The 26,762-nt window shown below is 43.2% G+C and overlaps 2 protein-coding genes across 3 annotated transcripts; both read right to left on the reverse strand.

Annotated features, from left to right (window-relative positions):
- Positions 1-519: 519 nt before the first annotated feature.
- On the reverse strand, positions 520-15,464 carry LOC311136099 (protein regulator of cytokinesis 1-like). Its single transcript, XM_084170182.1, has 14 exons — positions 15,347-15,464; positions 7,600-7,732; positions 7,372-7,494; positions 6,992-7,225; positions 6,667-6,837; positions 6,415-6,564; positions 5,516-5,666; positions 5,292-5,428; positions 4,959-5,054; positions 3,608-3,760; positions 3,195-3,290; positions 2,974-3,081; positions 2,457-2,570; positions 520-1,241 (listed from the first exon to the last, which is right to left on the reverse strand). The coding sequence occupies exons 1-14, from the start codon at positions 15,361-15,363 to the stop codon at positions 1,179-1,181; spliced, it is 1,746 nt and encodes a 581-aa protein (XP_084026308.1). The 5' UTR covers positions 15,364-15,464; the 3' UTR covers positions 520-1,178.
- Positions 15,465-15,720: 256 nt separating this feature from the next.
- Positions 15,721-25,629, reverse strand: LOC311135925 (sulfate anion transporter 1-like). Of its 2 annotated transcripts, none has more exons than XM_084169954.1 (3): positions 25,319-25,629; positions 19,392-20,033; positions 15,721-18,902 (listed from the first exon to the last, which is right to left on the reverse strand). In XM_084169954.1, the coding sequence occupies exons 2-3, from the start codon at positions 19,974-19,976 to the stop codon at positions 17,340-17,342; spliced, it is 2,148 nt and encodes a 715-aa protein (XP_084026080.1). In that variant the 5' UTR covers positions 19,977-20,033; positions 25,319-25,629; the 3' UTR covers positions 15,721-17,339. The 2 variants fall into 2 exon arrangements, with proteins under 2 accessions (XP_084026080.1, XP_084026079.1); XM_084169953.1 differs by having other exon boundaries at positions 19,392-20,103.
- Positions 25,630-26,762: the final 1,133 nt, after the last annotated feature.

Here is a 26,762-nt window from a genome sequence, read left to right on the forward strand (position 1 = left end):
TTTATGATCATGCAGCCTAGACAAATTGATGGAGACAACTGAATAGCAAACAGCTTTAATTGCATAATACTGTGTTGCCTTGAAAGCATTTAAACATGTTTGACCATGATGCTATTATTTCAGTGAGGCAATTACACAGCAAAAAGCCTCTTCTCCCTTTTCATAAATGACTAACTTGATTATCCATGATAATTACATGGTTTCTACAATCCCACTCATCGGTCAAAGGTAGAGGAGTGCTTTACCTCAAGGTCAATGATACAATCCAGGATTGACTGTGCAGAAGAGGAATTCATATTCTCGATAACCACAAGTTTACAGGGCCTGGTTCAATTTAAGGACTCTCGCTCTAACTGAACACTCCCCCATATGAAAAAAGACAAACTCTCCTCTGGTTTCATGTGTATTATGATTTACCGTAGATAAAAACTCAAGACAGGTGTCATATTGAAATATATATATATATTTATTAATTGGTCAAATATAAAAGAAACCAAGTAAAATGCACGTTGACAAGACAAGGCACACGTCAAGACAAAACACATTGTCAAGACCGTATGTGCAGTAAGAAAAGTATATTTTCAAGAGAGCAATATTTACATACAGAAAGAGCTGCATGTAGTTCTGCTGGAAGGTCTGTATCGAAACAGGATGCTTCCTCTGGTGGAGCCTGGCCATTTATAAACAAGTCAAATATTTATAAGGAATATCAAAGTACTGCATGTAACATCCAAGGGGCTCTACCTTCAAAAAAGTATCAAACTTGTGCATCACTTCCCTGGACGGCAGAGTATTAATAACTGGAAAACATGGCTTTATGACAGTTTCATCCACACCTGACACATACAATTGCAATTTACATTTACTAGTGCAAGACGTACAAGTCCCTTTCGACCTATTCACTTCCATACAGAGTGTCAAAAATAAGAATTACTATACAAAAGGCTAAATTGGTCAGATTTCAAAGTAACAGCAACTACCAAAAATTATTTACATCAAGATATCAAAGACTTGTCCCTTGAAGCTTGCATTACCTGAAATGCTCACTGACCATTACAAACACCGGCCGTATAGCCACGAGAGGAGAGGAGTGCCAAGTGGACACAACACAACCTATGAGGGGTGAACTGCACACACACACACACACCTCTTAAAACATTGGGTCCATCGTGAGAAAATCAGAAAAGGTCCTTTGCTGTCGAATTGAAAACTGCGTCATTTGTCTTTTTGGACAGGTCACCCTGGGGGGAATGAAAGATACATATTTTAATAACAGATATACCCCCAGCCCACTTTTTAAAAAGCAGTCTAGAGGAGTAAGTAGTGTCATGGAATGGATTATTGAAGTACACAGTGACAGCAGCGTAGAAGGCTGGTCTTACAGTGAAGTAAACTTGGATCGATCACCAAACCTTTCTGCAGAAAAGCCAAAGATAAAGCCTTGAACGCCTATTATTATGATTGTTTTGAATTCATCTTGCGCTGCTGGCGGTAGGTGCACTTGATTCAGAAGCCCTGCGCGCCAGGTAATCAAAGTACTCCCATTATGAACCATTTAATTTGTCTGAAGGAACAAACTGCCTACCCGGCGGACCAGGAGAGCTAAATCAAGTGCACCTACTGCGCTGGCCAATCGAATTGCTCAAAATCACCATGCCTACAGCTTCCATGACCCCCAACCTACATGAGATTTTCCAACTTTTAAAACCATGACCAGAGAGAGACTGTTAAAGAATACAGTGAGTATGATGGTTTCAAGTTTTTATTCAGCACTGTCAACACTGTTTTTATTCAAAACTTTTACAAAATGCGCTTCACCCTACTTCCACTCCCACCAGAACTGCAGCTGCAATGAAGGAGTAGCCAAGTGTATCGTCAGGCCTGCGCTTTTATTATTATTAGCAGCTCGTCGTGTCTATTTTAATATCGAGAAATATTTCACTTTCTCTGGTCATAAGAACATGAATTTGTGCATGCGGCAGAAATTATGTGGTGCGATTCGAGTTTCGCCAACAGGTGGAAGACAGTGTCCCCTCTCTCTGGTCAGTCTCAACAGAGGAAAGGAGAGAGCTTTCTCCCTCCGCTGAGACTGATCATCAGATAGCAGCTAAAATGTATTATTTTAATTTATGCTCAGCTGGGCCTCGCAAGTGATACAACTGATCTATTTTGTTATCAAAGCTAGAGTTTTTTAATATAATATGTCTGAGAAGAACAAGATTGGCAGTCCAAGCATAGCCAATATGCTGTGATAATGTATTAGGCCTACTGCACAAACCTCATTCCTACAGAAGTGTTTTTATTAGGTTCATGTTGCATAGGCCTACATTTAAATCATGTTTTTAAAGAATTCCAAGCAGTAGATCTCAACTTGCATTTTGACTCCGAAAGTTATCTTGACTCAGAAAGGGTTGGTGAACACTGAGTTAGAGTATAGTTTAAAAGGCTGGTCTTACAGTGAAGTCAGAGTAGCTGATGTCAACAGGTTGTTTCCCCTCTGTACTGTTGTACTCCTGCAGGGGCGTTCTCTGACTATTGCTGCTGTTGCTCCTCTCAAGGGACTTGGTTTTCTGCTCAGCCAATGAGTGGACAAACAAACACAGCACATCAGGGTCAACAAACTGAGCATGCAACACACTTCCTCCCAGCAGCCTCTGCTAATCCATTTGAAGTATTATATTTTTGCATCTCTTGACCAGAATGATTGACCTTGGAAAGAAGTTAGATTCTAAAGACAAGTTTTGATTTTGCTGTCAATATTGTTTCTTATAAACCTAAGTAGACTGTGGAAAGTGGCCGAATAGCTTACCGCTCAAATAAGCAAAATTTTATAACAGCATCACCTAGTGGTTGTTTTAATAGTTGTCCAGCTATATAAAATGGAAGATGTTGACCATCCAAGTTGGATATATGTGTGCAAGCACAAGAACCAAAGATGGGCCATAGTTTTGAATGAGTGCTGTGTTTGTGTACCTGCATCTGAACCTGGGAGATAGGAGGCTTGCTGCTGGGCACACTGATGAAGGTGCTGGATGAGCTGCAGCTGTAGGACCGCACCATGGTAGGCTGGGTAGGAGTCTGCTGAAAGGACAGCAATGGGGGTCAACGTCAAGACTGGTGACAATAGTAAAGTGACCAATTGGTTTTGGAGGGGAGTGAACTAGCCCTATGTGGACCACTGCTAGTTACTGTACCTTCCTGATCTTGTTGGGGGTGGGGGCGTTCATCCCTACATGGGCCCTCTTCGTGGGAGTTTTGAAGAGAGTCATCATTTCCCCCTTCTTTGATGTCTGCAACACAGAGGCAAACAAAGCCTCAGTCACAGACCGGTCAATAACAAACAGTGCCCCAGAATGGTCAAATCCCTGTTTCCCACCATTGCCATTCGGCGGTTACACATGCTGACCACCAAACTGTGTACAAGTCTATTTTAATCCAACTTCAGCACAGTAAGTTTTAGAATTGGCCTTTTGCACATGGGAACAGGGAGATCAGGTTTTATGATAGTTTGTAAAGAACCCCCCCTGAAGCCTCTATGGACCATTACTGGGCTGACTGGGGAACACTGCTGGGTCAATGGGAGAGCATTAGGAGGGGCTGGACTTACAGCGGCACGTTCACTCTTCTCCTTGCCCCTCTGCTGTTTGTGCTCCTCCCATTGGCTGGAGATGTAGGTCATGACTCTCTGGCCCTGGACCAGGAAGGCAGAACCCTGGTCCTTCTCCCAGCTCTCAACACCCATCTTCAGCTCTTCCTCCAACTAGGCAGATCACATAACAGGGAGGATCAACATCACTTTTCCTTTGTCAAAAGCCTTTATATACACTTCACTGGCATTTAAACTGTATATGTAATTGGCATTTTACACAAGGTCGCAACCTCACTGACGCCATCATATACTCAGCATACAGTGGGGTAGCAGCATACAGTGTGGTGAGATTTGACCTTGAATAAACTGCACATTGGATGCTCCAAGTGAGCGGTTGTGAAAAGAAGCCATGCTGATTAAACGCTCAATTGCCTCATCTCAGCAGGAGGCGGTGATCTTTTGATTACCATCAACCATATTGCTGCCACCTTTCATAGACATTACATTTTAAATGTACATTATATTTCAAAAATATATATATACACAGAACAAAAATATAAACGCAACATGTAAAGTGTTGATCCCATGTTTCATGAGCTGAAATAAAGGATCGCAGAAATGTTCCATTCGCACAAAAAGCTTATTTCTCTCAAATTGTGCACAAATTTGTTTACATCCCTGTTAGTGAGCATTTCTCCTTTGCCAAGATAATCCATCCACTTGACAGGTGTGGCATATCAAGAAGCTGATTAAACATCATGATCCTTACACAGGTGCACATTGTGCTGGGGACAATACAAGTTCGCAGTTTTGTCACACAATACAATGCCACAGATGTCTCAAGTTGAGGCAGCGTGCAATTGGCATGCTGACTGCAAGAATGTTTTAGAGAATTTGGCAGTACATCCAACCGGCCTCAACCACAGACGTGTGGGCAAGCAGTTTTCTTATGTCAATGTTGTGAACAGAGTGCCCCATGGTGGCGGTGGGGCTATGTTATTGGCAGGGATAAGCTACGGAGAACGAACACAATAGCATTTTATTGATGGCAATTTGAACGCACAGCTATACCGTGACTTGATCTGAGGCCCATTGTGGTGCCATCCATCCGCCGCCATCACCTCATGTTTCAGCATGATAATGCACGACCCAATGTCACAAGGATCTGTACACAATTCCTGGAAGTTGAAAATGTCCCAGTTCTTCCATGGCCTGCATTCTCAGACATGTCACCCATTGAGCATGTTTGGGATGCTCTGGATCAACGTGTACAACAGCCCTACTTTATTTTATTTTTTTATCTCCCCCTTCCTCCAACTGCCATATAAGGTTATAGACGGACATGTTGATGCATCAAATCCAGCCTTACCTTTGGCAACATCTTCTGAACTTTGACCCTCTCTTTGGCCTCTTTGAGAAGGGCTCCTCCTCTGTTGGAGAAGCGGTTTGGATCATTGGCCTTTTTCTGCAAAGAGAGGTTTAAAAATTAGATGACACGTTTTCTATGTCAAATGACATAAGAATTAAGAAATTCTGCACCACACTGAACATGTATCAGAAATAAGAGCAGCTAGTATCTACTGTGGATATTTCTTATGGTTTTCAATCAAAAACACATTACATGCATCAAGCGGTGCACAATTTAAAAATATATTTGCAATTAATTTCATAAACATAACTTGACCGCAAATTCCAGCATTACCTCAAAGTCCTGGAAGAGGGCCCAGTACTTCTCCCATTTCTCCAGGACCTCCAGTAAGGGTTTAGCCTGGTCGTAGTAATTCTTAATCTTCAATAGCTCGGCATCATGCAGCGCCAACAATTCCTCTGTGAAGTCATCTAGGGAAAGACGGATCGGTTCGATCAGTATGTATGTGTTTTGCGTGTGAGTGAGAGAATAAGTATTTCCAGCATTGTTCTACCCACCGTCACAGAAGTGGGCATTGAAGGTTTCACTCTGCTCAGGGCCCTGGTTGCACTTGTCCCAGAGAGCCACTAGTTCCTGTCGGACCTTGTCAATCACATCCTCCAGCATGGCTTTCTGCAGAACTGTCAGACGGTCCACCTCCCCCTGCCACTGGATGGGACAACAGGGTCAGGTTCAGTAGGAAGAAAAATAAAGGCAAAGCTCAGAAACAGTGACACGAGGAGGTACCAACTGAACTCGTTCATTAAGAAACACATTTCATTTTCTGTATGCCCTAATGCAGTGTTTCCCAACCCCAGTCCTGAAACCCTCATATTAAACACCAATGGTATTCACTAAGTCAGTGTTTCCCAACTTCGGTCCTCCAGTACCCCCAACAACACACATTTTTGTTGTAGCTCCGGACAAACTCACCTGATTCAACTCATTGAGGGCTGACAAGTTGATTTGGGTGTGCTGGTCCTGGACTACAACAAAAATGTGTGCTGTTGGGGGTAATGGAGGACTGGAGTTGGTATACACTGCCCTAATGAACACTAGCAGATTCAGGACCGTCTCAAACACTGTGGTGTGCTAGCACCATTGTAGAGGTATTCTCTGTTCTGTTCCATTGTTAGCCAATTCTGGGGAAACATAATAGTTATGGTGCCATGTTTACTGTTTTGCACAATGGTGTGTGGTATGCAGGTGAAGCTTCGTCCAACACAGTGGTGTGTGGTATGCCGGTGAAGCTTCGTCCAACACAGTGGTGTGTGGTATGCCGGTGAAGCTTCGTCCAACACAGTGGTGTGTGGTATGTCGGTGAAGCTTCGTCCAACACAGTGGTGTGTGGTATGTCGGTGAAGCTTCGTCCAACACAGTGGTGAAGGAGAGGTATAAAGGAGGAGTCAGTTCCAACCTGTGTGATTTGGTCAGAAAGGGTACCCTGCACGCTCTCCTGGAACGCAGTGCGATCCTGCTCTAGCGCTTCCAGACGATTCCACAGGCACATGGCTCGTTCTTTCAGCTCAGCCAGAGTATTCATCAGGGAGTCCTTCTTGACCTCCATCTAAAAAAATTATACACATATAATAGGTCAAAAGTCCTGGAACCAAAACACCAAAAATCTTTGAGTAATCATTTGTAGGTTTTATCAAATTATTTTCAGTACCTGGGACAACAGCAGTTGGAGGGCTTTGATGTTTTCATGCGTGAGCAGGAATATCTCCTCGTTGTGACACACCGACTCTTTCTCCAGACTGGTTTCTGGTTCATGACCCATGTCCTCCATGAGCTGCCTGATGTCCTCACGCAGCCCTGAGAACACCTTTGCACGACTCTTCTACAGAACAGGGGAAGGGAGGGAGGGACAAGAGATGAGATGCTTTCAACAAAATACAAAAAAAAAGACTTAAAAGAAGACAAATGAATAATGTGTGCTTAGTAATACTTGAGTCAGGTATTCATGACATTCACACCAAACAGTATTGCAATACCTTTTCTTCAGTGAGGGTCTTGAGGTGCTCCCGGAGCTCCTGCAGCTGTGTGCGTGATGGCATGCTGCCAGTCGGGACATAATAGGGCGTGACGCACAGCTCCACGCACAGCTCCTTATCCTGCTGCTGCAGTCCGTGTAGCTCCTTCAAACGCTCCCCCTTCTCCTTGGTCAGAACCTCCACACGCAGACGCAGGTTCTTCTCCATCTGGAGGACTGTCAGACCCTCCTCCAACTGACAGGTGGACAAGATGGAGACAGGAGGTTAGCACAAAGGAAGGAAACGAGTCAAGGGGTGGAAGCCGCTAAACTATTGCGACACAACCCCTTTAAAGGCCGACCTTTACTGCTGTTGTTAAGCCTGAAAAAAGTACCACTTACTTTGTATGGATCCATTGACATTTCCAAACACAAGGTAACCAACTGTTTTTCAAAAGTGATGATATTGGTTCGGATGCGGTGCTTCAAAGCTTCCTCCTCTGTGATCATGTCATTCAAAAGGCCCTTTAGATTAGGAAAGGAATGTCATATCAAGTCTTAGTTAGTTAGTTGACAAGGCTTCCGTTTCATTTTCAGTTAATCTGCATTTCCTGTTTTCTAAAGCCTCACCTCAATGTGTTTCTTCACCGTCTCCATCCGCTCTACCCTCTGCTCCTCCATGATGCCCATGCTGTCCCATATGTCCACCAGCCTGGCCATGGCATGGTTTATACCAGTCACTAGCGAGAAAGCCAGGGCTTCACTGCAGAGATGAGTGACAAGACAATCACATTTGGTAACTTCAGCTGGCTAGGTAGCCAGCTAGCAAACACATTGCCTAATAAATCTGACTATGATACCAATTATTGGTATACAGTTTGAAACCAAGCACTGCAAAACTATTACTTTTTTTTTAGGGGGTAGATCAGCTTTAATATTGCAGATAGATTGTGGCTTCCATCAATGTAATTGTCTGCATCATTTCCAATCCCCCATATTTTTTTGGTAAAAAATAAAATAATTATCATATACTACCAGTCAAAAGTTTGGACACACCTACTCATTCAAGGGTTTTTCTTTATTTTTCACATTTTTTTTTACATCATAGAATAATAGTGAAGACATCAAAACTATGAAATAACACATATGGAATCATGTAGTAACCAATAAAGTGTTAAACAAATAAAAATACACTGCTCAAAAAAATAAAGGGAACACTTAAACAACACATCCTAGATCTGAATGAATGAAAATCTTATTAAATACTTTTTTCTTTACATAGTTGAATGTGCTGACAACAAAATCACACAAAAATTATCAATGGAAATCAAATTTATCAACCCATGGAGGTCTGGATTTGGAGTCACCCTCAAAATTAAAGTGGAAAACCATACTACAGGCTGATCCAACATTGATGTAATATCCTTAAAACAAGTCAAAATGAGGCTCAGTAGTGTGTGTGGCCTCCACGTGCCTGTATGACCTCCCTACAACGCCTGGGCATGCTCCTGATGAGGTGGCGGATGGTCTCCTGAGGGATCTCCTCCCAGACCTGGACTAAAGCATCCGCCAACTCCTGGACAGTCTGTGGTGCAATGTGGCGTTGGTGGATGGAGCGAGACATGATGTCCCAGATGTGCTCAATTGGATTCAGGTCTGGGGAACGGGCGGGCCAGTCCATAGCATCAATGCCTCCCTCTTGCAGGAACTGCTGACACACTCCAGCCACATGAGGTCTAGCATCGTCTTGGATTAGGAGGAACCCAGGGCCAACCGCACCAGCATATGGTCTCACAAGGGGTCTGGGGATCTCATCTCGGTACCTAATGGCAGTCAGGCTACCTCTGGCGAGCACATGGAGGGCTGTGCGGTCCCCCCAAAGAAATGCCACCCCACACCATGACTGACCCACCGCCAAACTGGTCATGCTGGAGGATGTTGCAGGCAGCAGAACGTTCTCCACGGCGTCTCCAGACTCTGTCACATGTGCTCAGTGTGAACCTGCTTTCATCTGTGAAGAGCACAGGGCGCCAGTGGCGAATTTGCCAATCTTGGTGTCCTCTGGCAAATGCCAAACGTCCTGCACGGTGTTGGGCTGTAAGCACAACCCCCACCTGTGGACGTCGGGCCCTCATACCACCCTCATGGAGTCTGTTTCTGACCGTTTGAGCAGACACATGCAAATTTGTGGCCTGCTGGAGGTCATTTTGCAGGGCTCTGGCAGTGCTCCTCCTGCTCCTCCTTGCACAAAGGCGGAGGTAGCGGTCCTGCTGCTGGGTTGTTGCCCTCCTACGGCCTCCTCCACGTCTCCTGATGTACTGGCCTGTCTCCTGGTAGCGCCTCCATGCTCTGGACACTACGCTGACAGACACAGCAAACCTTCTTGCCACAGCTCGCATTGATGTGCCATCCTGGATGAGCTGCACTACCTGAGCCACTTGTGTGGGTTGTAGACTCTGTCTCATGTTACCACTAGAGTGAAAGCACCGCCAGCATTCAAAAGTGACCAAAACATCAGCCAGGAAGCATAGGAACTGAGAAGTGGTCTGTGGTCACAACCTGCAGAACCACTTCTTTATTGGGGGTGTCTTGCTAATTGCCTATAATTTCCACCTGTTGTCTATTCCATTTGCACAACAGCATGTGAAATGTATTGTCAATCAGTGTTGCTTCCTAAGTGGACAGTTTGATTTCACAGAAGTGTGATTGACTTTGAGTTACAATGTGTTGTTTAAGTGTTCCCTTTATTTTTTTGAGCAGTGTATATTTGAGATTCTTCAAATAGCCACCCTTTGCCTTGATGACAGCTTTGCACACTCTTGAAATTCTCTCAACCAGCTTCATGAGATGGTCACCTGGAATGCATTTCAATTAACAGGTGTGCCTTAAGTTAATTTGTGGAATTTCTTTCATTCTTATAATAATATGCCATTTCGCAGACGCTTTTATCCAACGCGACTTACAGTCATGAGTGCATACATTTTTTACCTATGGGTGGTCCCGGGGATCGAACCCACTACCCTGGCGTTACAAGCGCCATGCTCTACCAATTGAGCTACATCAGTTGTGTTGTGTTGTGATAAGATAGGGGGGGTATACAGAAGATAGCCCTATTTGGTAAAAGGCAAAGTCCATATTATGGCAAGAACAGCTCAAATAAGCAAAGAGAAGCGACAGTCCATCATTACTGTAAGACATGAAGGTCAGTCAATACGGAAAATCTCAAGGACTCTGAAAGTTTCTTCAAGTGCAGTCGCAAAACCATCAAGCGCTATGATGAAACTGGCTCCCATGAGGACTGCCACAGGAATGGAAGACCCAGAGTTACCTCTGCTGCAGAGGATAAGTTCATTAGAGTTACCAGCCTAAAAAATTGCAGCCCAAATAAATGCTTCACAGAGTTCAAGTAATGTATATAGTATACATCTGCAATATTAAAGCTGATCTAGCCCCTAAAAAAACTAAACAAATTACAGGTAAAAAATAAAATAAAGACATCAACATCAACTGTTCAGAGGGGACTGTGTGAATCAGGCCTTCATGGTCCCATTGCTGCAAAGCAACCACTACTAAAGGACACCAATAAGAAGAAGAGACATGCTTGGGACAAAAAACACGAGCAATGGACATTAGACCGGTGGAAATGTGTCCTCTGGTCTGGAGTCCAAATTAGAGATGTTTGGTTCCAACTGCCGTTGTCTTTGTGAGACGCGGTGTGGGTGAATGGATGATCTCTGCATGTGTAGTTCCCACCGTAAAACATGGAGAATTAGGTGTTATGGTGTGGGGGTGCTTTGCTGGTGACACTGTCTGTGATTTATTTAGAATTCAAGGCACACTTAACCAGCATGCCTACCACAGCATTCTGCAGCGATACGCCATCCCATCTGGTTTGGGCTTAGTGGGACTATAATTTCAACAGGACAATGACCCAACACACCTCCAGGCTGTGTAAGGGCTATTTGACCAAGAAGGAGAGTGATGGAGTGCTGCATCAGATGACCTGGCCTCCACAATCACCTGACATCAACCCAATTGAGATGGTTTGGGATGAGTCGGACGGCAGAGTGAAGGAAAAGCAGCCAACAAGTGCTCAGCATATGTGGGAACTCCTTCAAGACTGTTGGAAAAGCATTCCAGGTGAAGCTGGTTGAGAGAATGCCAAGAGTGTGAAAAGATGTCATTACCTAATTAATTGGCTATGATACCAATTATTGGTATACAGTCACACCAAGCACTACAAAAACTTGGAAAGTTTCCTTATAAGCCAGAATGTTGTATAAAATTACATTTGCACTTACTCTACTGGTTGTCTTTGCGGTTGGTCCTTCAGCTGGTCAAAATATCCACAGGAAAGTGTTGTTTAGCTGAATTTTTAGAGCGCCGGTACTGGCGTTGAGATATCTGTCACATGCGTATACCATGCAAACACCTGCAAGACTTCTGTTGCATGCATGCATCCTGTGCATGTACTTCCGTCTTGTGCATGTGCCTTAGCCGATGAGCAAACAAGTATTGACTGCCACACAGAGATCCGCGGTTGTCTGTTTAATAACATTTTCCTGTGGATATTTTGTCTCAAACACGTCGCAGACTATTCAGATTGAAATGGCAAGCGTGGAAACCATATAATTAAAATGTACTACAACTTCCGTTTAAGAACCCAACCGCGTTCAACAGACAAAACGTTTAACAGAATCGGCATAATGAATACACCCCTGGCCCGGGCAGATGTAGTTTGCAATGGGTGAAAAGTGATTGCATTCATTGGCGAAGTTGGCTCAAAACAAAAGTGAGATTAAGCACGTGGAGTAAAGAGTACGAGTCTGTGTTTTCACATGCAAAAGTGATTGCTTTTGATGAAAACGCTCTGCCTTTCCAATGAAATCTAGTTTGCAAATGTGAATATATACTTTATGGAAAGGAGTTGTACAGTGAGGGAAAAAAGTATTTGATCCCCTGCTGATTTTGTACGTTTGCCCACTGACAAAGAAATGATCAGTCTATAATTTTAATGGTAGGTTTATTTGAACAGTGAGAGACAGAATAACAAAAAAATCCAGAAAAACGCATGTCAAAAATGTTATAAATTGATTTGCATTTTAATGAGGGAAATAAGTATTTGACCCCTCTGCAAAACATGACTTAGTACTTGGTGGCAAAACACTTGTTGGCAATCACATAGGTCAGACGTTTCTTGTAGTTGGCCACCAGGTTTGCACACATCTCAGGAGGGATTTTGTTCCACTCCTCTTTTCAGATCTTCTCCAAGTCATTAAGGTTGAGGCTGACGTTTGGCAACTCGAACCTTCAGCTCCCTCCACAGATTTTCTATGGTATTAAGGTCTGGAGACTGGCTAGGCCACTCCAGGACCTTAATGTGCTTCTTCTTGAGCCACTCATTTGTTGCCTTGGCCGTGTGTTTTGGGTCATTGTCATGCTGGAATACCCATCCACGACCCATTTTCAATACCCTGGCTGAGGGAAGGAGGTTCTCACCCAAGATTTGACGGTACATGGCCCCGTCCATAGTCCCTTTGATGCGGTGAAGTTGTCCTGTCCCCTTAGCAGAAAAACACCCCCAAAGCATAATGTTTCCACCTCCATGTTTGACGGTGGGGATGGTGTTCTTGGGGTCATAGGCAGCATTCCTCCTCCTCCAAACACGGCGAGTTGAGTTGATGCCAAAGAGCTCCATTTTGGTCTCATCTGACCACAACACTTTCACCCAGTTCTCCTCTGAATCATTCAGATGTTCATTGGCAAACTTCAGACAGGCATGTATATGTGCTTTCTTGAGCAGGGGGACCTTGTGGGCGCTGCAGGATTTCAGTCCTTCACGGCGTAGTGTGTTACCAATTGTTTTCTTGGTGACTATGGTCCCAGCTGCCTTAAGATCATTGACAAGATCCTCCCGTGTAGTTCTGGCCTGATTCCTCACCGTTCTCATGATCATTGCAACTCCACAAGGTGAGATCTTGCATGTAGCCCCAGGCCGAGGGAGATTGACAGTTATTTTGTGTTTCTTCCATTTGTGAATAATCGCACCAACTGTTGTCACCTTCTCACCAAGCTGCTTGGCGATGGTCTTGTAGCCCATTCCAGCCTTGTGTAGGTCTACAATCTTGTCCCTGACATCCTTGGAGAGCTCTTTGGTCTTGGCCATGGTGGAGAGTTTGGAATCTGATTGATTGCTTCTGTGGACAGGTGTCTTTTATACAGGTAACAAACTGAGATTAGGAGCACTCCCTTTAAGAGTGTGCTCCTAATCTCAGCTCGTTACCTGTATAAAAGACACCTGGGACCCAGAAATCTTTCTGATTGAGAGGGGGTCAAATACTTATTTCCCTCATTAAAATGCAAATCAATTATAACATTTCTGACATGCGTTTTTCTGGATTTTGTTGTTGTTATCCTGTCTCTCACTGTTCAAATAAACCTACCATTAAAATTATAGACTGATCATTTCTTTGTCAGTGGGCAAACGTACAAAATCAGCAGGGGATCAAATACTTTTTTCCCTCACTGTATGTTTCTTAACAATGGATCATGCTGCCTTGTTGACAACATAACCGAACGGCGCAGATTGGGTTTTCACCGGGTTGTCACTAGTTACCACAGCCAAAATTGACTATATTATTAAAATCCATGAAAACTAAAATTTGCTTTTTGGTCTTAATTTAAGGTTAGGCATAAGGTTAGCAGTGTGGTTCATGTTAAAATCAAATTTTAATTAGATAAATTGTAGAAATAGGCAGGGTTTAGCCATAATTATGACTTTGTGGACGTGGCATTGAGATAGAGGACTCATCTTTGTATCCGTGCCATTATAGTGTCTGTGACAGCATGGGCAGCACCATCACAGATAGAACAATGAGCCAGATATTTCACCGGATGTATAAATGTGAAGCATCTGGTTGGCGTTTTCCTCTCACTACCAAATATGGTGATGAGAGGAAGCCCAGTGGTCGGCAGTAGGAGAAGATTGAGCGAGATGGATTTCACAGAGTAGGCATTCCCTAATGGCAATATGCAAATACATACTAGAATGCCCAATAGGATCTCGCTAGCTCGTGCACTGCCCCCCTCCTTGCTTGTTGTGCCCACTAGGACTCATTTGTTCCCATTGGAAACGACAGGCTGTGGTCCATCTTGGGGTAGTTATAAAAATCTTCGGCGCCATTGAGGCTTTTTCTTCTTCACGATTGCCTGATCCCTCCTGATGACCCGGTTGGAAATGGCTCGAATAGGGTCACCAGGAGGGATCAGCCAATGAAGTTGGAAGTGCCACCCAGTTGACTACATTACAACGGTGGAAGCCCTCAATGGCGCAGCCCATGCTAATGATGCCTTTTGGCCACTAGAGAGACCTATATCATTCTCTTTGGGCTGTGGTAATTAGTGTTGACCCCCTCCTGGGTGGGCCTCACTAGTTCTGGTCCATGTGTTGGATCTGTACTATGACGCATAAACATGGACTCGGGAGATCACGTTAATCTGCTGGTTCTAGCAGAGAAAAGTTCGTCAGTACTCAGCAGCATCTTTACTTTAATGATTAACAAAAAGTGTGTTAAAGCCAGTCACTAATGAAAATGTGTGATGTGGGGATGAATGTAACGATAAAGGGCGTTGAAGACTCCTCGTGCCGCACGTCAAGCTCTGGACCAGGGGTGTTTTCATTGCGCCTATTCTGTTGCAAAACATTTCTTAAAACGGAAGCAAACGAAACGGTGAGGGACCTGAATTTGTCCAATAAGTTAGTTTAGTCTAACTAAGTCGCTCTGGATAAGAGCGTCTGCTAAATGACTAAAATGTAAAAATGTAGTTTGCTTCCGTTTGGTCCTTAAACGGTAAACGTTTTCTGTAATGAATACACCCCTGAACTAGCAAACAACGTTTGCTTGTAACTATTGGTGCGTTCAAGACAACTGGGAACACAGAAAAATACGTGGTAAAATCATGACGTCAGTGATCTTCAGTTCGGAAAGTCGGAGCTCTAGAAAGAGGCCGAGTTGGAATTCTGAGTTAGATGACCATTAAACTATTTCCCAGTCGGAGCTCTTTTTTTCTCGAGTTCCCAATTGCCTTGGACGCATTAAAGTCTGAGATTTACGAGTTCCCAGTTGTTTTGAACGCGGCATAACCTAATTTAACTAGCCTACTATAGTCATTGTCAGTATCAGTCTGGTTAGTATGAAACTTTCCCCTATCCCTGCAATGCCATTAGCTTTTTGTATTGTGGTAGCTACTTCTAATTTTATTCACACATTGCTACAGCTAACTTAACTAGAGATACTCCTAACAAGTAAAGCTAACGTTAACTCGTTCTAGCCTGGCTAATGATAGTCACTTTAGCTAGCAAACCAAGTCAACTTACCTCCTCCGGCTTGACATAGCTGCTCCGAAAACTAGGTAGCTATTGACGAATATAAATGTTTGACATTAAATCAAAAACACGTGTGGATGGCTGGCTGATTTGAATTGTCAATATAGTGGCGCCGAAGCAATAGCGCCTTTTCAGCTGTTTGTGCTAAAAATTCAAAAATGGTTTCCTTGTTCAAGAAGGGCTGTGATTGGCTATTCAGTCACTAATGACACTCCCCCTTTCGTCTTTTGTTTAGAGGGGCTCTCTGCCTCCATCAAGTGGATAGTAAGCTACATTGCAGTTTCACTTCAGTACTGAATGTAGTAAGTCAAAATACTGTAGCCAGCTATTGCTGATTAGATGGACACATTAGACAGTGCATTCAATACATTTTTAATAAACAGTCAGGAAAGATCACATTGTAATCAATGTCTGTAATATTCTGGACAGATGTTTGAACCTGCAATAGGAAAAGTCACCAAAATGCATGCCAATGCCCATAGTAAACGGTTCTTTATGTCATACCGATGCAGCAAATTGTGAAATGATTCAACAAAGTAGTAGGCCTAGGCTGTATATGGCTGAGCACAGACAAAATGTTACAATGCTACATGTTATTTTGCTAGTTAATAATTGACATACCGTGTGCTGAAAATGGCATTCATTATAACTTCACAGTTTCAAAATCATTAGTCATTTAAGTTACACAATGTATTGTAGTTTATTAAACCATGGATTTCAAGATACTGTATAAATATACACAATTATTGTTTCTATTGGTAACTCAAATGTACAGATTTTAACAAATATTATTAAATAGGAATTTAACAATTATTTGATAAGATTCCAAACTTCAAATGTTAATCTGAAACTTCAACTAATGTTGTAAATCTTGAGGTAACATATTGGATTAGTAACCAGAGGTTGTGTTTTACAAAATAAATTGTGAAGTCGAAATGTACTATGTTATGGCGAATCTGGCCTTGTCAAACTCAAAATGTAACATAAAATAGATTGATACTCCCTTGATTATTAATTGGATGGTCAATCATAAATCCCCTATAAAACATCCAGCGCATTAACAGTATCACTGACACATGGTCATCACTGTACAAAAGCTTGCTTGTCTTATAATTCAAGTATAACATTAAGGGAATATTTTGTTGTTGAAAAGTTCAATAGGTTCCTATAACGTTAACTGTAGCTGTAGGCTATGTATTGATTGAGGAGTCAAGTAAAATCTCCTTCCAAATGCTTCCCTTTTGGCATTATTCAATTTCAGGATTCTTAATCAGCGTATTAATCTATTAAAATATAAAAAAATAATGTTTTGATGCCTCTAAGTGAGGAGAAAAATTCAATTTTAGTCATTTAGCAGACGCTCTTATCCAGAGTGACTTACAGTTAGTGAGTGCATACAATTATTATTAAAAAAAAAAAAAATTCATACTGGCCCCCTGTGGGAAACGAACCCACAACCCTGGTGCTGCAAACGCCATGCTTTACCAGCTGAGCTACACGGGACCTGTTTGCTCACTTTACCTTTCATTATCTTGCATAAACGCACTATTTAACTCTTCAACTACTCATTCTCCCTCACGTAAAAAAAAAACGTGTTCTTCTGTCTCAGTCTACACCAGAGCCATTTAGTTAAATTTCCATTTATTTGGATATACAGTATATGGTTCTGGTCCAGTGGAGGCTGCTGAGTGGAGGACGGCTCATAATAATGTCTGGAACGGAACAATTGGAATGTCATCAAACACCTGGAAACCATGGAAACCATGTGTTTGATGTATTTGATAGACTTCCACCTTTTCCGCTCCAGCCTTACCACGAGCCCGAACTCCACAATTAAGGTGCCACCAACCTCCTGTGCGGCACCAATGGATGTAGATCGGGGTTCTTCAACCCTGTTCCTAGAGAGCTACCCTCCTGTAGATTTTTACTCCAACCCCAGTTTTAACTAACTTGACTCAGTTTATCAACTAGCAACTGTGCTAGATTAGGGTTGGATCGAAAACCTACAGGACGGTAGCTCTCGAGGAACAGGGTTGGAGAGCTCTGATGTAGATGATGTCCTGTCATTGGCAAATTGAACTGCAGCATGTACAGTACAGAATGACACATTTTCCATGTCTTTGTCAGCCTTCCCAAAGAAAGAACCTTGTCTGAGAGAATCTATGACCGTGGTGTTACAGCTCGCTAGCAGCACTGTGACACCCACCTCCTTATAGTCTTTAATGATCCCTTTGAAGGTTTGCATCCCTGTTGAGTCTATGAAGGGCATGGCAGAGCAGTCTAGGATAATCGTGTGGAAGTCAAGTTCTCTGGACCCCAACCCTACCTTCACCTCTCCGTTAGTCTTGTCGGCTCTCCCAGCCTCCTTCGCTGCCAGTGTTTCCACTTTTTTCTCTGCTTTCCTCCTCCTGGTCATCTCCAGGAAGGGTTTCACGCCCACGGCTTTGTACAGCGACTTCAGGAAGAAGTCCTTGTTTGCATAGTACAGCGGGGCCTGGAAGCGGAAGATCTTCACTTTAGGGAGAGACATTAGGTTTTCATACTCCTCCATATCCTCGTAGTGGGTAGTGTCATGGATCTGTCCCAGCAGAGAAACCTTGGGCTTCTGGGTCTGGACGATGATACAGAGCATAGAGAAAACTACCCCAACCACCAGCCCCATCTCCACACTGATCAGAGCTGAGGCGCTCATCGTCACCATCCAGACGACAGCATCCATCTTACTGACGCGCCACATACTGGGCACGTCTCTGAACTTACGGAGAGCGCCCCTCAGGCTGACGATGATGATACAGGCCAGGACGCACTTCTGGAGGGAGTAAAATAGGGGGGCAAAGAAGAGCAGGACCAGGAGAACGACAAAGGCACTCACAATGCTGGAGACCTGAGTCTGGCAGCCTGTGGAGTCTTTCACCATAGTCTTAGCCAGGGCAGCGCTGGTGGTGAAACAGTGGAAGAAAGAAGGGATGATGTTACAGAAACCAATGGCCATCATCTCCTGGTTGGGGCGGACGGTGTAGCCGTTCTTCTTGGCAAACATCTCAGAGAGGGAAACCGTGAAGGCAAAGCTGATCACAGCCAGTAGGATGGCGTCGAAGGCCACCCGGGGCATCAACCCAAAACTGGGCACCTTAGGGGGGATGAAGCCTGTGGGGATAGCCCCAGAGACATTGGAGTCGTACCATCCATGAAAGTCTCCAAAGTGGGACGCCAGTGTAGCGATCACCACTACCACCAGCTCTGTGGGCAGGGGGATCTTAAGACGGTCCTTGTAGCGCTCTTGGAGCTCCTTCCCCGCCACCAGGACAGAGATGCAGATGGCACTGGTGATGAGGTCACAGTAGTTGGTATTCTGGATGTTGCTGAAGATGTGGATCCAGGTGACCACCACAGTTCCGTAGCCCTGGTGGCGAGGGATCTTGAGCCCCAGGAGGTACTTGGCTTGGACGGTGAGGATGGTGAACGAGGCACCGGTGGCGAAGCCGTCCAGCATGGGAGCAGAGAGATAGACGGAGACAAAGCCCAGTCTGAACACAGCCATCAATACCTGGAAGGACACAACCATTTTTATCAGATAGGTCATTTCAACTAATCTGAAGGTCAATATATTCAGCACAGTCATCTTTGATGTACAGATGTAGGATCTTAGTTTGATCACTCTTTTGTTGCTGAGAACTTTCCTGTACAGCAGGAAATGCAAACTTGTATTCAAGGCTATAAAAGGCTTCTAAAGTTTGTAACTTCCACGTAAAAATGTCAGACTTGATTTGCCCTAACAAAGAATTGATCAAATCCTACAATAAATTCCCATTAATTATAATCTACATAATTATTTCCTGTTGCTGCAGGATTTATTTTCTGCTTTGGAAATATGGTTCAAATTAAGATCCTACATCTGTAGGTGATATATAAATGTTTATGACATGAGTGTTTAATCAAGTCAAATAATTTCAGGAGTAATCGTTACTTCTGTTTCACAAAATGTTTAAAGCAGTTTTGAGAGTGCTGAATCAGAGTGGTTGAATTGAAATTGTACCTGGTAAATCCCAGCCAAAAACGTCATGGCTGCTGCGATACTGATGGCATAACATTCTTTCCCACATTCCATGCCGAAGGCCCCCATGGTCAGGTTGACTGCTGAGCTGTCTGAGTCTCCTGTCACATTCAAGATTCCATCTGTTTTGGTGTCATCCAAATCAAACCCTGCCATATACACCTCTCTGTCCACCACCTGGCCCACCATAAGGCTCATCAGACTGAAGATGCCCACAGACACGTGCCTGGAGGTCCCCATGAAGAAGTAGATGATGTTGGCGAAGAAGGAAGTGTAGAGGCCATAGATGGGGTCTACTCCGGCCAGCAGACAGTAGGCGATGGCCTGAGGGACCAGGATGATGCCTATGACTAGGCCCGACATTAGATCACCCCAGATATACTCTTTCAGCTTGTATTTGGGCAGCCAGAGCACCACAGGGAATAACCCAGTCAGGGTAGTCTTGACCCTGGGCACGGAGCAGGACAGGCTACTGCTCAGCTTGGTTTTCAGGATGGCCATGGGATCTTTCCGCTTCCCGACCCTCCGCTCCAGGTGGGGAACTTCTGTGACCTTGGCTTCCTCCATGGCCTCTAGAAGTGGTGGGCTGTGGTGGTGGTGGTGGTGTGGCGCTTAGCCGTGCTTCTGGAATGAATCAGACAGAGAATCTTCACTCATCATGGCACTCTTTGATCATTAAGATAGTGCTTCCTCCCTGAAAGGAAACAATGATTAAACACAGCAACTTCCAAGCTAGCATTTGAATTCAAGGGGTGTTACATCACTCACATAGTTTGCTCGTTAAACTTTGATGGGTAGTGTAGAGTAGACAAATGAAACTGTAAGTAATTGAGTGAAAACAGCTTCACTGTATGGATAACATGAATACATTGAAAAGCAATAAACATGTCATCATATGTGAGAGATAAGTTAGACCATCCTCATAGAACCTGCTGTTGATGTGCTCCCACATCCAGTTCAATATTACACAGTGATGTTCAGCACAGTGGCAATGGAAAAACTTACTCAAGGACCATATCTGTCAACCCATCTCAGATTGCCCCTCAATCCAAAGACAAACACAGACAATGTATTGACAGTCCATTTACAGTGCCGTGAAAAAGTATTTTCCCCCTTTCTGATTTTCTCTATTTTTGCATATTTTTTAAACAAAATGTTATCAGATCTTCAACCAAAACCTAATATTAGATAAAGGGAACCTGAGTGAACAAATAATACAACATTTTGATACTGCTGTGGGTCACTCTGGATGGGAGCGTCAGCTAGATGACTGAATGTAATGTAAATGTTGAGCGGCTTCACTGCAAGTATGTTTTAAAATAAATAAAATCAGTGTGATGTTTTTAAAAATATGTAACGATTCACTGATACACATTGGTCCCCGATTCAAATGTTTAAGATACTAGTGCATCGGTCCAGTAGACCCCAAACTGATCCAAATGTAGCATGCATCAGTCAGAAAATCAATTCAAACGTTACAAATAGCAGGTTCAAATTTTTTTGGGGTTGCTCATATTACATTATTTTTTCCTTCCAAAAATACCAAATATTTTGTGACAACTGATGCGTCCCCTCATTCAGTGTCGAACTAAGCATGTAACTGTGTTGACAGTCATTGATCTACAAGTCATTTTGCATGCCGAACAACCCCAGGCAATATTAGTAGCCTACTGTAGTCAAACTGCGCACTATGCCCAGCTTCTCGCGCTGACCAACACGAGGTAGACGGCCTGTTCTTGCACATCTGCGCGGCACCTTCAGCATTCAAATGCTAAAATGGCTTGCGTGATATTAGGGCTTTATTAGTTGTGAGAACCTATTCGGAAAGTATTCAGACCCCTGGACTTTTTCCACATTTTGTTACGTTACAGCCTTATTTTAAAATGGATTAAATTGTTTTTTTCCCCCTCATCAGTCTACCCACAATACCCCATAATGACAAAGCAAAAACAGTTTTTTATAAATCTTTGAAAATGAATAAAAAAACAACAACTGAAATAACATATTTACATAAGTATTCAGACCTTTTACTCAGTACTTTGTTGAAGCACCTTTGGCAGCCATTACTGCCTCGAGTCTTCTTGGGTATGACGCTACAAGCTTGGCACACCCGTATTTGGGGAGTTTCTCCTATTGTTCTCTGCAGATCCTCTCAAGCTCTGTCAGGTTGGAGTGTTGCTGCACAGCTATTTTCAGGTCTCTCCGGCCACTCAAGGACATTCAGAGACTTGTCCTGAAGCCACTCTTGCGTTGTCTTGGCTGTGTGCTTAGGGTTGTTGTCCTGTTGGAAGTTGAACCTTCACCCCATTCTGAGGTCCTGAGAGCTCTGGAGCAGGTTTTCATCAAGGATCACTCTGTACTTTGCTCCGTTCACCTTTCCCTTGATCCTGACTAGTTTCCCAGTCCCTGCCACTGAAAAACATCCCCACAGCATGATGCTGCCACCACCATGCTTCAATGTAGGGATGGTGCCAGGTTTCCTCCAGATGTGACGCTTGGCATTCAGGCCAAAGAGTTCGATCTTGGTTTCATCAGACCAGAGAATCTTGTTTCTCATGGTCTGAGAGTCCTTTACGTGCCTTTCGGCAAACTCCATCTGGCCACTCTACCATAAAGGCCTGATTGGTGGAGTGCTGCAGAGAGTTGTCCTTCTATAAGGTTCTCCCATCTCCACAGAGGAACTCTGGAGCTCTGTCCAGAGTGACCATCGGGTTCTTGGTCACCTCCCTGACCAAGGCCTTTCTCCCTCAATTGTACAGTTTGGCAGGGTGGCCAGCTCTATGAAGAGTCTTGGTGGTTCCAAACTTCTTCCATTTAAGAATGATGGAGGCCATTGTGTTCTTGGGGACCTTCAATGCTGTAGACATTTTTTGGTACCCTTCCCCAGATCTGTGCCTCGACACAATCCTGTCTCGGCGCTCTACGGACAATTCCTTCGACCTCATGCTTGGTTTTTGCTCTGACATGCACTGTCAACTGTGGGACCTTATATAGACAGGTGTGTGCCTTTCCAAATCAATTCCAATCAATTGAATATACCACAGGTGGACTCCAATCAAGGTGTAGAAACAGCTCAAGGATGATCAATGGAAACAGGATGCACCAGAGCTCAATTTCGAGTCTCATAGCAAAGGGTCTGAATACTTATGTAAATAAGGTATTTCTGTTTTTAATTTTTTATAAATTAGCAAACATTTCAACAAAAAAAAAAACGTTTTCGCTTTGTCATTATGGGGTATTATGTGTAGATTGATAGTAGAATAGTAAGGCTGAAACGTAACAAAATGTGGTAAGATACTTTCTGAATGCACTGTATGTAACGCCCAATGCCCCTGTGTGGAAAAGTAATTGCCCCCTACACTCAATAACTGGTTATGCCACCTTTAGCTGCAATGACTGCAACCAAACGCTTGCAGTTGTTGATCAGTCTCTCACATCGCTGTGGAGGAATTTTGGCCACTTTTCCATGCAGAACTGTTTAAACTCAATGACATTTGTGGTTTTCTGAGCATGAACTGCTCTTTTCAGGTCCTGCCACAACATCTCAATCAGGTTTAGGTCTGGACTTTGACTAGGTCATTCCAAAACTTTAAATGTGTTGCTTTTCAGCCATTCTGATGTAGACTTGCTTGTGTGTTTTGGATCATTGTCTTGCTGTATGACCCAGCTGCGCTTTAGTTTCAGCTCACAGACGGATGGCCTGACATTGTCGTTTAGAATTCTCTGATACAGAGCAGAATTCATGGTTCCTTCAATGGTGGCAAGTCGTCCATGTCCTGAGGCAGCAAAGCATCCACAAAGCATCACACTACAGAATGCAGTGTTTGGTTTTCACCAGACATAACATGGGTCATGTCATCCAAAAAGTTGACTGAAGTTTGCCAAAAAGCACCTGGAAGCACCTGGATGATCGTCAAGACACCTGAAAGAATGTTCAATGGACAGATGAGTCAAAAGTGGAACATTTTGGACGACATGGTTCCCTTTATGTCTAGCAAAAACCAAACACTACATTCCACAGTAATACGGTCAAGCATGGTGGTGGTAGTGTGATGGTTTGGGGAGGCTTTGCTGCCTCAGGATCTGGACGACATACCATCATTGAAGGAACCATGAATTCTGCTCTGTATCAAATAATTCTAAAGGTGAATGTCAGGCCATCTGTCTGTGAGCTGAAGCTGAAGCGCAGCTGGTTCATGCAACAAGACAATGATCCAAAACATACAAGCAAGTCTACATCAGAATGGCTGAAAAGCAACACATTTAAAGTTTTGGACCTAAACCCGATTGAGATGTTGTGGCAGGACCTGAAAAGAGCAGTTCATCCTCTAAAAACCCACAAATGTCGCTGAGTTTAAGCAGTTCTGCATGGAAGAGTGGGCCAAAAGAGTGGGATAAAAAACTACAGGAAGTGTTTGGTTGCAGTCATTGCAGCAAAAGGTGGCACAACCAGTTATTAAGTGTAAGGGGGCAATGACTTTTTCACACAGGGGCACTGGGTGTTGCATAACTATGTTTATTAAATAAATTAAATACGTATCAAAATGTTGAGTTATTTGTTCATTCAGGTTCCCTTCATGTAATATTAGTTGTTTTTTTAAAAGATGTGATAATGTTCAGTGTAAAAAATATGCAAAAATAGAGAAAATCTGAAAGGGGGCAAATACTTTTTCACGGCACTGTATGTACTTTTATATTTGCTTATATTAATGAGGGATTGTATTACTTTTTATCCTGCTGATTAGCTTGTGTATGTGATGTAACTGTGTGTCTTGAAAAGTGTTTAAAAGATTTATTATTATTATTATTTATTTTTAGATTTTAGTCATTTTTAGCAGATGCTCTTATCCAGAGCGACTTACAGTTAGTGAGTGCATACATTTTTCATACTGGCCCCCCGTGGGAAACGAACCCACAACCCTGGCGTTGCAAGCACCATGCTCTACCAACTGAGCTACAGGAGGGCCATTATCATATAAAACTCCAATAAATCTTAAATGGGACCTAACCGGAAGTATCAAAGCATGCCTCTAATAATATCTGTGAAGAAAAAAAAAAAACGTTTCCCGCTGTGGACAATCTGAACATCCCTAGATTGAGATGAATGGGTCATCCAGACATTCACCATAGAGCCGATCATGTCTCATCATGTCACGATCGTTGACTGAAGACACGGACCAAGGCGCAGCTTGATAAGCGTACATTTTATTTGTACTGAACACGAACCAAAACAACAAACCAAACGATACGTGAAGTCCTAGGTTAACACAAAACAAACCTTACGGAACAAGATCCCACAAACTAACTGGTGCCAACAGGCTGCCTAAGTATGGTCCCCAATCAGAGACAACGAGCTACAGCTGTCTCTGATTGGGAACCACCCTGGCCAACATAGATCAACACGATCTAGAACAAAAACATAGAAAACTAAACAATGAAAATCCACACCCTGGCTCAACATTTAAGAGTCCCCAGAGCCAGGGCGTGACACATCATGTCTTCAGAAACACTAAACTATACAGTATATGATAACTAGGATGATAACCCCTTACAGTAGCAGTAAACAGAAGATCAAGTATTATCATTGTGCCCCATCCTAGCCTCATTACAGCTGTCTGATGGGCTTTAATTCCTGTTTTTGCTTTGTGTGCCAAAGTCAACACCCACCCCTCATGTACAGCACTAACTGCACTAAGGGGACTCAAATAGTAATAGCAATTTTAGGTCAAAAATCAAATTGGTAGACACTCCAGATTTTAACACTATTTTTAACACTCTCTCCTCTAAATGCTATTCTATACCTGTATTAAAACATCTAAGTGCATGAAATGTCACACATACTGTAGGTTATAATCTTAGGCTACTTGTTATTCTAGCAACGTTCAGGCTGAGGTAAAACAATAACTCACCCACACTGTGTTCTGCCAACCCAAAGAGGAATGCAAATTGGGTGTCAAAGTTTTATAGTCAGGTACATGTATCCTCAGGTATACCCGAAAAGAATCACTGCTATCTGTACTGTCCCTCACACTCACAGCCAACATGTGAGTGTCACACGCTCTCTCTCTCTCTCTCTCTCTCTCTCTCTCTCTCTCTCTCTCTCTCTCTCTCTCTCTCTCTCTCTCTCTCACTCTCTCTCTCTCTCTCTACTTTTGTCTAGTTCTGTCTCCCCTGTCTCTGTTGCAGTGTCATACATGCACCTCTCTTGCTTCCCCCGAGCAGAATGACAAAAACGGTTTCTGTGGTAAATGTATGTTGGATGAGAATAAAGGTAAGGGCAACCCTTGGCCTGACACTGATCATTGTCATAGGCTGGACAGCCTGGGGGGCGGGGCGGGGGGGTGGGGCACTGTCTCATCGAATCAAGACCAGGGCAATAGGTTAACAAAAGTCAATCGTTTACTGGCTGGTGTGCTTTATCTTCCAGTGTTACTACTCAGACCTAACCTGGGATCTGGTTGTCCAACTGAAACTGAAGAAGAAGGGTCACATGGTTCCAGTTGACACTGTGGCCTGGTATGGTTGCCTTACAACAGACAGGGGCTTCATTCACTATTGACTGGACACCAGATTACTGATCCCTGCTCTCAGTTTATCAATGTATTGCATTAATTTATATAATGTATGTGATTATGTGACAAATATGGAAATGAAAAAACAAATGCACATGCTTTTCAGAACCAGACTTTTTTCATTAGACAGAATGTCCTGTTTCCAGAGGCCTAGGGCTTAGTAAGGTTTGTGTTCACATACATCATTTTTTAGTTCTGCTTTGTATATTAGTCATCATTGATGGACTACTAGAATATGAGTTGTGTTTCTGGTTTCTAGCTATATCAATGACTTAAAGGCCCAGTGCAGTCAAAATTCAGTTGTTCCTTTGTTTTGTATCCTATTGTACAACAGCTGATGAAACTAACACTGTAAAAGTGTGAACAAATTTAATCAGTGTTATTTCTTGATAGTTGCTGGTTGAAAATACAATCTACACAGGACCTTCTAATCAGTAGGTTTGCATGGGTGGGAGTTTCGGCTTGCCTGGTGACATCACCAGGAGGTAAATTGGTTAATAGACCAATAACAAAGAGAGTTCCAAACCTCTTTGCCAATGACAGCTATTTTTCATTTTTCCCCTCCCCACTCAGATTACTCCCAGACAGTCTGAGCAAAATTCTTGAGAGACATTTATTTTGTTGCTAAAAGGCTAGTTTTTTTCCACGTTTTTGTTATTTTATATTTTATTTATTTATTATAACATACAACACATATAACACAACACAAAAACAAAAATAAAATGCCCACTATACAAAACATTCTCTAAGATGGTCAACATATGATTTCCAAATTCTGTCA

The sequence above is a fragment of the Coregonus lavaretus genome (assembly GCF_964263955.1).
Source record: "Coregonus lavaretus genome assembly, chromosome: 10".
In the NCBI taxonomy this organism is placed as follows: domain Eukaryota; kingdom Metazoa; phylum Chordata; class Actinopteri; order Salmoniformes; family Salmonidae; genus Coregonus; species Coregonus lavaretus.